The sequence below is a fragment of the Tupaia chinensis genome, unplaced genomic scaffold (assembly GCF_000334495.1).
Source record: "Tupaia chinensis unplaced genomic scaffold, TupChi_1.0 Scaffold000262_1, whole genome shotgun sequence".
Classification (NCBI taxonomy): domain Eukaryota; kingdom Metazoa; phylum Chordata; class Mammalia; order Scandentia; family Tupaiidae; genus Tupaia; species Tupaia belangeri.
Window position 1 is genome coordinate 644,711 of NW_006159742.1, and position 11,921 is coordinate 656,631.

At 36.4% G+C, this 11,921-nt stretch overlaps 1 protein-coding gene across 1 annotated transcript in view; it reads left to right on the forward strand.

The window, feature by feature from the left end:
- LOC106734949 (dedicator of cytokinesis protein 4) overlaps nt 1-11,921 on the forward strand; it is a gene marked incomplete in the record, with an annotated part of 360,446 nt that overhangs the window by 231,468 nt on the left and 117,057 nt on the right. The window contains 3 exon segments of the mRNA XM_014588158.2: nt 2,741-2,781; nt 6,214-6,269; nt 11,165-11,261. Of these exon segments, the coding sequence (XP_014443644.1) occupies nt 2,741-2,781; nt 6,214-6,269; nt 11,165-11,261 (194 nt within the window).

An 11,921-nucleotide genomic window follows, 5' to 3' on the forward strand; every position in this document is an offset into this window, starting at 1 on the left:
TAGTGGCTGGACCTACATTCCCACCAGCAGGGGAAGAGAGATCCCCTTTCACCACACCCCTGCCAGCACTTATCATTTTTTTTGTTTTTTAAATCTTAGTCATTCTGACTGGGGTTAGGTGGTATTTCATTGTTGTTTTGACCTGCATTTCCCTTACAATGAAGGATGTTGAGCATTTTTTTCATATGCCTTTTGGCTATTCAAATGCCATCCTTAGAAAAGGGTTTTTTCAACTCATTCTCCCATCTTTTAAGACCCCTTGCTTATCTTCTTAACAAAGTGCATCATGAGGGAACCAGCCAGATGACATGGCAGTGAAGGTGGCTGGATCCCACATGGCCAAGTACTTGGTTCAAGTCCTGGACCCAGCAGCTTGGAAAACATGCAGGGCACATGTATGTGTGTATCAAAAAATCGTATGAGAAGGGACTAGCAGATTAGGTAATAGTCAGGTAATTGAACTCTCACATGGCTGACCGCAGTTCAGACCTGGTGGCTTGAAACTCATGGAGGATGTATGTGCCCGCATGCCCAAAATCCCAAGAGGAAAATAGAGGAGAAGGGATTGAAGCATGGCTGTCCCCTTTGGGGATGATTTCTCGCTTTCTGTCTCTCTGTCTCTTTGGCTGTGTGACAAAAATATCTCTTAAAAAAAGGAAAAAAAAAGGTTGAGAGGAGAATGGAGGAAAGAGATTGTGATGTGTCCGTCTGATCTGCAGGGTGCTTTTTCACTCTTCTGTCTGCCTCCCAGCCCTGCTTCCAAGTAGCGCACATGCCCTATAGCAAGTTAAAAAAAGAAAATAAATTATAAAACTAAAATGTTTAAAAACAGAGCTCAAATATTTGTTTTAAAAATTTAATGAACTATAATATTCAATTAGATAGAACATTTATTACACAGTAAAATACTTTCTTACCCAAGCGAAATGGTTTCTACAATTAAAATAAACATAAGCTGACTTTATACTTGAAATAAATACAAGCTGGAAATACTAACTTTTAAGTGGGGCTATACATTAATTATCTAATAAATAGCCCCTGTAGTTGTTTTAAACTATAAAAAGACATTCCCTTTAAGTATGGTGCTGCAAGATTGATTGAGAGTTGCTTGGAACCTAAATAATAGACATTCTATAAAATGAAAATTTTAGTGAGTTCAGCTAATCGGACACTGTGCTGGTGAGTGAGTGCCAGTTAATTCTGGGTGTACAGGAGACCTGGCTTTACTCTTCTTAGCCTATGAGACCGATTCTGCCCCAAGACGGGGAATATACAAGTTTGCTGTATGACTGTTGTCTTGGCACTATTGTTTGATGGTTGAATCTGGGCTTTCCAGAATTTGAAAGTATGTCAACTCCTGTGTGCATCATTGAATTTCCCTATCACATAATGTGATCTTTGTGGAATGAGGAGAAATAGTACTCAGAGAAGTCAAGTAACTTGCCCAAGACTAAACAATGAATAAGTCACAAAGCCAGAATTTAAATCCAATGCTCTGATTCCAAAGTCATTCTCCTGATATGCTTGTTTTTATTTTTAAATGTTAATTTCTAATACATTTTAAAAAGAATTATTTATTTTAATTTAATTTATTGTTATTTTATTTATTTATACAGGTTTTTGCCTTAGAGCATGCGTGCTCACTGAAGAGCGAGAGAGAGAGAGACAGAGACAGTAAGAGGGAAAGTGAGAAATCATCCTCCAGGGGATTGAGTACGCGACAATCCCTTCTTCATTCTCTTCCCAGGATCTTGGGCATGCATGCACACGCACCTGGTTTGAGTTTCAAGCCACTGAGTCCAGGACTGGAACTGCAGTTGACTATTTGGGAGTCTAGTGACATTACCACTACACTATCTCCTGGCCCCTATTACTATTATTTTTAAAATTGATCAGAGAGTGACAGAGACAGAGAGAGAGAGAGAAAGGAAGAAAGAAAGCTGCCTGGTCCAGGACTTGAAGTCCGCTCAGCCACATGGAGTCTGGTATCCTACAGCCATGCCACCTGCCAGCCCGAGCAATATTTTTTTTTTTGTTTTCACTATAGGGCGCGTGCGCTAGCCAGACAGACAGAGAGAGACATAGAGACAGAAAGCGAGAAATCACCCCCCAGGGGGGGATGGTCACGCCACAATCCCTTCTCCTCCATTCTCCTCCCGGGTTCTTGGGCACGCACGCACACGCGCCCGGCGTGAGTTTTAAGCCACCGGGTCCGGGACAAGAACCGCGGTCGACTACGTGGGAGTCCAGCGACATAGCCATTACGCTAACTGCTGGTTCCCCCGAGCAATATTTTTTTAAAATGGCTTTATTAATAGAATACTTAAACTAGTGGTCACTTCATCTATAGTTTCTATTTTATTATTATTCAGTGTATGTATTCATATTCTTCTATGTGTAAATATAAACATGCCTATCATATTTATACATGGAATATTTACATGTAGGTAGAATTTCATAAGCAAAGAATAGATTGATTTGTTATTATTAGTTATCTTAAAAATATTACTATGGGGGTCAGCAGGTGGCGTGGTGGTTAAAGGCTCTGGATTCCCACATGAGCGACTATGGTTCAAGTCCCGGACCTGGTGGCTTGCTTTCTCACTTTCCCTTTCACTCTCTCTCTGGTCAAATTAAAAAATAATAATAATAACAAACTGAATTAAATAAATAAATGAATGTTAAAAAAGAAAATATTACTATGGTTTATCAAAATGTGACCATAATTATTTTCCCACAGGCTGGTACAGAGGATTTGCCTTAAAAAACCCAAATATCAAGGTAAGAATTATGATTTCTAATCATAATTATAAGACTCTTCTTAAAAGTTATTTGGATTGTTTTATTATACAGTTGAAATTACAATTGTAGCTCTTGGTTAAAATGCTGAATGATAATACAGATTTTCATAATTTTGGAATTCCTTTGAACTTGGATTACAGTGAAGATATGCTACTCAAATAATAATCCTATATAGCTCTTGAAAATTGTACTGAGGAGACCTTAATAAGCTCATTATATATAAACAAAATCTTTTTGAAGTTTTAGTTTCTCAAAGAGATAAATTAAAATTCAGGCAAGGGAAATATATACTCCAAAAGAAATATTGAATAGAGGTATTTATTCTTTAAGTTTTCTGTTGTATCATTTGTAAAATATCAGTGTGGAGAAACTAGTTTATTTTAGTAGTGCTTTAAGAATCCCTTGTGATTGGGAAACTGAATCCTGGAAAAGCATATTACAAAAAAGGCCATTTTTTTTTTTTGCCATTCTAGATAGAAAGTAAGAATAATTATTCCTTATATATTGATATAAATCTTCAGGTATTAGAGTGAGAAGTAATATAATTTTTGTTTTGTCTTTAATTTGTGTAGTTTATGATTTTGATAGTTATTACTAAAATCTGTTTATCTATCTTATTCCTACCTCCCCAACTGTCCCTCGTTTTTCCTACTATATTTTTTAGTATTACATGTTATTCATTTTGGGGTTTAATTCTAATTTTATTAATATTATAGATAAGAAATTTGATTATTTCTTATTCTCAAAATACAATGTAATAAGCCTAAACACTTTTGTCTTTTTCCTAAAAATACTCTTTTCTGCATCATCCAACTATTTAATTATTTATTTCAGGCCTTCTAAAGGAAAGAGCCTGAGAGACAAGTGATTATACAAGTTTAATTTTAAAAAATATTTTAGCCCTCATTTAAAGTTGTTTTTGGACATCTGCAAAGCACATGCAAATACAGCTTCAGTATTTAATTATGCATGCTTGAAAAAGAAAAAATTTATTATGACATTTCTGTTCCATCACTTGTAACAAACCTCAAGTTCTGACTTTTCCTTATTAATTACGATTACTCTATTAATTCTACCATTTTGAGGTAAATTTAAATTTTGAAGAAAAGTGATTTAAAATTTTTATATTCTGATTTGAATACAATAATACTGTTGAATACAGAATTTGTTTATTAAATTTCATTTTATATTTGGATTCACAAGGGTGATAATGTATTCAACTGACATGTGCTGTCTTAAATATTTAATGGACTTTGTCATTTGATTATACATCAGAATTTCAGAAGATATTGTCATTTAATGGATAATAAAATATGTGTTTCTTTTTGGTTGGTGGTGTTACTTTCAATTTCCCCTTTAGAACAAAGGAACAATTTCCTTACCCTATCATTTTCCTACAATAAAAAGCATTAAGCTCGCTAGGCTTCTTTTGTTTAATTTTTCTTCTATCAGAATAGCAGCATGATGATTAATTGCTGCTATGTTGTCACTAAAGAACTTTCATAACACTTAATATGCATATTGTCTCCAAATTCATAGTAGTATTTTTTCAGTGAGTATGAGTTTTTTAAAAATGTGCTTCTTCCATGAAGGAGACAGAGAGATAGTCATCCCCAACAGGCCCCTTGCTGTAAGCTACCACTAGCCTTGGCCAGGCTGGATCATGGGCACATGTGTATGCAGGAACACCAGACCTTTCCAATGTGGGTCCAGTTGTGCTACTGCTGTACCATCAGCTGCCCCCATTGTTTTATATAGAAACATGAGTGAGGGACCAGCAGTTAGCATAATGGCTATGTTGCTGGACTCCCATGTAGTCAACTGCAGTTCGCGTCCTGATCCTGGTGGCTTAAACTCATGCCGGGCGCATGTGCGTGTGTGCCCAAGATCCCAAGAGGAGAATAAAGGAGAAGGGATTGCAGCGTGGCCATCCCCCCTGGGGGGTGATGTCTCGCTTTCTGTCTCTCTCTGTCTTTCCTACGAGCACACACGCCCTATAGCAAAAAACTCTCAAAAAAGAAAAAGAAAAAGAAAAAAGAAACATGAGTGAGTAGGCAAAAAGTAAAGAATAACCAAAACAAACCACAGACCTTTTTCAAAATCGCAATTAAAAAAAAATCATATTCAGTATAACATCTTTATGAAGAACTTTTGTAATTTAAAAAAATTTTCTGTTTTATAAAGAATGTATTTTCTGAGTGAGATTTTATATTTTTAAAATTGTATTTATTTTTTAAAAGTTTTATTTATCCTATGAATGAGAGGTATAGCATCCCCCACAATGTCTTTTTTTTTTAAAAAAAGAAATATTTCATTTATTTTTATTATCATTATTTTATTTTATTTTATTTATTATTATTGTCATTATTATTTTAACTTGACCAGAGAGAGAGAGAGGGAAAGTGAGAAAGTAAGCCACCAGGTTTGGGATCGAACCATGAATGGCCATGTGGGAGTCCAGTGCCTTAACCACCATGCCACCTACCAGCCCCGCAAACAGGGTCTTGATGCCACCATCTCCCCCACAGCATTAGCCATCCTGGATCATGGACACATATGTCCCCAAAATACTCAAGGAGGTCCTTGGGTTTGAACCAATAACCTTGCCATGCGGGTCAACCTTGCAGAGTGCTGCATTTTAGTATAGCATCATTTTTGGCCCTCTGTTTTATTTTTATTATTTTTTTAAAAGAGATTTTTGTTATAGGTTATGTACACACACTGGAGAGACAGAGAGAAACAGAAAGTGAGAAATCAACCTCCAGGGGGTTGGCCACACCACAATCCCTTCTCCTCCAGTCTTCTCTCGGGATCTTGAGTATGATGCACACACACATGCCTGGTGTGAATTTTAAGTAGCCAGGTCTGGGACTTGAACCGTGGTCAACTACATGGGAGTCCAGTGATGTAACCATTACATTATCTGCTGGTCCCCCTCAGCTTTTAAAATTTATTTATTTGTTTGTTTGTTTGTTTGCTTTCTTCCAATGAGAGAGAGAATCAGGTAGAGAATATTCCATCTCCTCACACTGCTGTCCACCCCAGCATCTGATAGCTAGTATCATGAGACGTGTGGGTGCACCCAGTGTGTACAGGGAGACCTCATAACAGGAGCCTGGGACTTTCCCATGTGATTGCAGCCCTGGAGAGCATTGAATCACCACTGCACCACAACGGCAGGTCCTGATTACATTTATTTTAGAGAATCTTGACATTTATAAGCTAGTTAACAGTAGAAAGGAATGGGTCTTAGGTTAGAAGATTTAGCCTACAGAATGTGGTAGATAATGGCTGTTTTCCCTATGCTTGGTATCGTCATGGTCATGTGACTATGTTTTATACATTTGCCTTTTGAAACCACCCTGCTCTAACGGACAGCTAACACCATAACCTTCACATTTTCTCTTTCAGGGTATATTTCCTTCCAGCTATGTTCACTTGAAAAATGCCTGTGTAAAGAACAAAGGGTAAGCAATGAGATTTATTAGTGGTTGAAGGGTTTTCATAAAAACCATTCCTTATTTTGGAATTTGACAGGCTTAGTAATTATCTTGAGAAATGAATTGTTCAAGATTATACCTTCGTCTATGTTGTTTAATAAAGATACATTGCACTATGGCAGTTGGTAGAAAAAAACAAAGGAACTTCATCTGTGTATGCTGGGCCATAGCAGGATCAAGGGCACTGGAGGTCTCTCATTTTCCTCAGATCAAGAAATCAGCCTAAGCTTAAGCAGGAAGGGTTAGTTCTTTTTGGTTTTATGCTATGTAAGGAAGCATGGCAGTCAGTCTGTTAAATGCTGAGTCATGTTGTCTTAAAACCCAGGAATTTTCTAGATTTACCACTGGGTCTAAGAATTCAAGTCTGCCTTTCTATAAATGGGCATAACATCATACCCTTGTTCTGACTGCTTTACAAAGCCATTTTTTACTTTACATCGTATCATTTACATGATGGTTCGACTGAGCTCTTTGATCATCTGAGATTTTTTTCTATATTTAAAATATTTTTCCAGTTGATTTTCAAAAGAATTTGAAGCAATCGTCAGGTTAAGAGTATTCAAATAAGGCATCGCAGGATAAAACAGTAGAATCTGACTATTTAAGAGTTAAAATCAACAGGTCATTCAGTAGGGTCATGGATTGGTCGTAATCATTTGGTGCCAATGTCACAAAGATCATTCACTGGATCCTTGCCTAATTTTTGCTTTATGACAAAAGTGTACATATTCAGCCATGGAAATTACATTTTTCCTCAAATAGCAATAAATAGTAGGTTTTTTAAATTGAAGTTCTTAATCTGTAGTGAATGATGTAATCAAACTTGAGATTTAACAAAAAATTTCCAAGGATACTATTTAGATAGATGATTCAACTTACTTTGAAAAAAGAGAATGAGGCAAAACAAGTAAAGATTACATATGGGTCAGGGTTAAGTCAATCACCGTGACATCAGAAAATCCATTTTCCTGGATAATTTCTGCCAGCCTGTTAAAGATTTCAGGATGATTTTAAAGGCAAAAGTCATGAAATGGAGGTTAGGGTAGCAAGGAACTTTGAACAGCAATGATTGGCTAAATTAGTGATAGAACAGCAGAAAGACCTCATGATCAGCTGCTGTCAGTTTACTCACTCTTAAGCATAATGTGGATACAGTGAGTCTGGAAGGTCAAGGAAGAATGTATTTGTGCAACAAGGATGCTCATGAAACAAAAAGAATCCAGTGAGTTTAGTCAGCATCTAGAGCTATTTTTTCAGGTGCACATTCCTGGGAAAGCCACAAGATCTGTACAAGTTTTATTTCCTTATAGCACTGATTTAGGTAGATTGGAATTTCCTGTTTCCTGGAAAAACTTTTGTAGTTTGTTGACCTGTCAGTTTCCTTAAAATTTCTGATTAATGATGTGACATTGGACATGAGTAATTCCATTTTGTTCTGTTCTGTCAGGGCATAGAGAGCATCAGCCTGGTCTCAAAACAATGGTCTCCTAAAATTTTTATTTAACAATTCATCTATTTATCCTCTGTAAGTTTTAGACCAATGAAAGAACTTCTGCAAGTGGCTGAGCATTCATGGCATAAATACTGTATGTGTTCTCTATATGAATAAAAGTTACAGAATTTAGGCACTGTATGTCTTGTTTATATCAGTTCCTTAAAGCAATATTAATAGTAATAATTAGTAGTAGTGGTAATTATATAAAATAGTAGTTTTAAAATGCAATTCTAATACCAACCGCTGCTACTTCTGATCTTTTAATACAATTTTCTCCTTTGGAAATACTAAGAAGCTGTAATATACCGTAACTATCAAGGGCAATAATCAGTCCTTTTGGAGTTTTTCTACAGCTCTAGGTTTCACTCATCCAGTTACCTCGAAAAAGTCAGTGGAGTTTTCAGAATATACTTTAGATCTTGGCATGGTGGCATGCACCTGTAATCCTAGTTACTTAGCTCTAAGAAATAGGAAAATATTCACAATGCAGGTACTTTAGCATCTGGAGCTGAGGCAGGAGGATCATGAGTTCAAGGTCAACTTGGGCTACATAGCAAGACCCTGTTTCAGCAAAGAAAAAAAGAAAAAGAAAACACTTCAGGAACATGCTTACTTCTTTTTTCTGATCTGCTCTAGTGAATCTGATCCTGGCATTATGAGAACTCCTTTATCTATCCTTTTCTCTTAAAGTGTCTACCATGCAACCAATCCTCTTTCCAGAGATGTCAGTTGTCACTCAACTTAGTCAAAGTACACCACTTCAAATGAGTTGTGGAAGCGAGAGTGTGTTCATTACTTTAAAAAAAAAAAATCCATGTCAGTAATTGGTATAGATCTGGGGATTTTGTACTTTCTTTTATCTTTTTTTTTTTTTTTTTTTTTTTTTTGATCTAGACCAGTAGCTGGTATAGATCTGGACCCCCTCCCATGAGACTCAGGGCAACTTAAATGTGGGGAAAAGTGCCTCAAAAGACTTGATTGTAGATTCACCATCTTACTACAGGCATTGTATTGTAGAAGAGCTCTGGAGTAGAACCAAAATTTTGTTTTGTGAAAAAGAAGTATTAGAATTGGCTCAGACTTTAAGTTTTGAGACTGTTAACTGGAAGAAAAGTTTTAGTTTGCAAACATTTGAGAGCACATACTGCCAGATGATTGCTTTCTAAAGAAGAGCCTCTTTTGGATTTTGTTGTTACCTGTCTTCTTCTAAGTGGATTTGCAGCCTTTTAGTGCACCAGGATGCAATGGCTGAAAAGTACATCCCTGAATAAGTGAACGAAATATAATTCTTTGGCAATTAGGTATGCCAGAGTATTTGAACATCGATTTTAATTTTGGTATACTTAATAGGAAACAGCTGCCTTAGTTAAGATGGCAATTTTTAAAGTTTGCATTTTGGTTGGACAACTCCCAAATCATCTTTCTACAGACCAAATTGCCTTTATATCCTTTATATCCTGGGTCTTCAGAACAACGTAGGACTGAGGAGAGTCCTTAAATTAAATTATAGTTAGTGAACAGTAAAGCTGCTTCTACGTTGTTAGTTCCTGCTAAGGTCATGTCACTTTTTAAATGCTAAGTTAGGATGTCAAGTTTTCCTGGAAATTTATTGTTTTCTCCATGACCTTGTAATGGGTCATTCTTTCAATCTCCATCTCTAAATGTTTATTGGTTAAGTTGCACCAACTCCTTCAAAATCAAAATAAATGCACTAACATTTAAACATACTATATAGACTTAATAAAAGGTGCTATATCTGTAAGAGTTTATATATTATCGTTTACTTTTCTTTCTAGTTTTAAATCTCAGTTTTATATTTTCAGTTCTATTTTAGCTCTAAAAAGTAGGAAAATATTCACAGGCAGGTACTTTAGCAGCAGTGTGAAATGAGATGAAACTCCATTGGTAAAGGATCAAGGCAATATTTTAGTTTCTGTACTTCTGTCAAGAAGACTACAAAAAGGCAATTATGAACTCGTTGGACATTACATAAAAAAAAAACCCTGTAGAGCAATTATTAGACTTATGCTAAGAAGTCACTTTCCCTTGATCATCTAGACAACCTGGTTCAGTGTCTGTTATGCTGTTATCGTCTACACGTTAGATGTTGTCCTTGAGAAAATATACTGAAATAAAGAAAATAATCTTCATCAGTGTAACTGGAATATTCTTTTGAGAAGCAGTGGTACTAATAGCCACTAAACTGCTTTAACCTGCAAAATGAGTGAAGGAATTTGAAAAAGAAACTAGAAATGAAGAAAAGGAGATTATTATATGCCAGAGGTAGGCTATGGAGAACAAACGGAATCTTCCCACCCCCATCTCCAAACCTGTCTTCAGGATACCACCCACACCCTACTAGATGTTGTATGAGTATTTTCCAAGTATATTTTCTGACTTTAGAAAAGTGGGAAGTCTAGGGACCAGCAGTTAGCATAATGGCTATGTCGCTGGACTCCCACGTAGTCGACCGCAGTTCGTGTCCCAGACCCAGTGGTTTAAAACTCACGCCGGGTGCGTGTGCATGCGTGCCCAAGATCCCAAGAGGAGAATGGAAGAGAAGGGATTGTGGCATGGCCATCCCCCCTGAGGGGTGATTTCTTGCTTTCTGTCTCTGTCTGTCTGTCTGGCGAGCGCACATGCCCTAGGGCAAAAACCTCTCCAAAAACCAAAAAGTGGGAAGTCTATATTAACCTAATCATAGAAACATTTTGGAATGGATATTCAACTATCTGTGATATCCTATACCCTTAAGTTCTATGCTGCATGATAACATTACTAGTAGTTAGAACTAGTCATGTTTTAGGACCCTTTTCACAAATAATATAAATGAACTTTTAATGAGATTGAGTGTTTAGTCAGTATCTCAATGTCTAGTTATTTATTACTCTGAGTTAGTTTGGATGTTTGTAGTCATCACATCTGCTGGTTGAACAGTGTTTCTTTTACTTTCCTTGAGTCCTATGTTCATAGCACTTGGAAGGCAAAAGTTCCCTCAGCATTTATGTAGCCCAATGACCTCATGTTATAGATGAAGGCTTTGGGTTTGGAGAGATTAAATGAGTTCCTGCCCAGTAGTCAAAGTGTTACTGGAGTGGAACTCTTGAATTTGTTTCTTCTCCACCACACTGCTCATACTTGATATGGACAAAGTGGCTGGTTGTTTTGATATTTATTGTACTGCCATAACCCACATAGCATGCCTTATACAAATTTATAATGAATTTCTGGTTGCTGGCCACAGAACCAAAAATAACAAGGCAGTTTTTTTTTTTTTTTTTCTTGGTTTATCTTTTAGAGTATTTACAACAAAATTGTTGTGTGGTAATTTGCATATATACTTTGTTTTTCTTTTTTTCTTTCACAGACAATTTGAAATGGTTATTCCTACTGAAGATTCTGTTATCACAGAAATGACATCAACTTTAAGAGACTGGGGAACAATGTGGAAACAACTCTATGTGGTAAGTAACTTTAATTGTGTGATTTTTTTTCCAGGTAAGAACTTTTTAAAGAAATGTCTGAACACAAGTCAACATTAACTAGTATACGAGTATCTTCTATAAGATACTAGGGCTCCTCAGGAAATTTCATGTTCTTGTTGTAAACTCTGTGCCCACCATGCCTGGGTTTTATGTTATTTTTCAATACTTCAAGAATATAAAAGATGATTTCACTAACATTTAACCCAATTTGATTGTTGGACTTAGAGATGGACTTCCTGATTATTTTTAATTTTGAGGGAGAAGTAATCTTTTTTTTAAATTTTTTTCTATAGGGTGCAAGCATTCGTTAGAGAGACAGAACTCGAGAAATCACCCCCCAGGGGGCATGGGCACACCACAATCCTTTCTCTTCCGTTTTCCCCTTGGGATTTTGGGCACGTACACACACACACACACACACACACACGCACCTGGCATGAGTCTTAAGCCATCAGGTTCGGGACTCAAACCACGGTTGACTATGTGGTAGTCTAATGATGTAACCATTACACCAACTGCTGGTCCCAGTAAATATATATTCAATGCTTAGTGGTAGTGGTATTTTTCCTTATTCTAACTTTATAACTAATTCAAGTGTACTGTAAATGGCAGACTTATTAATCAGAATCAATATGAATA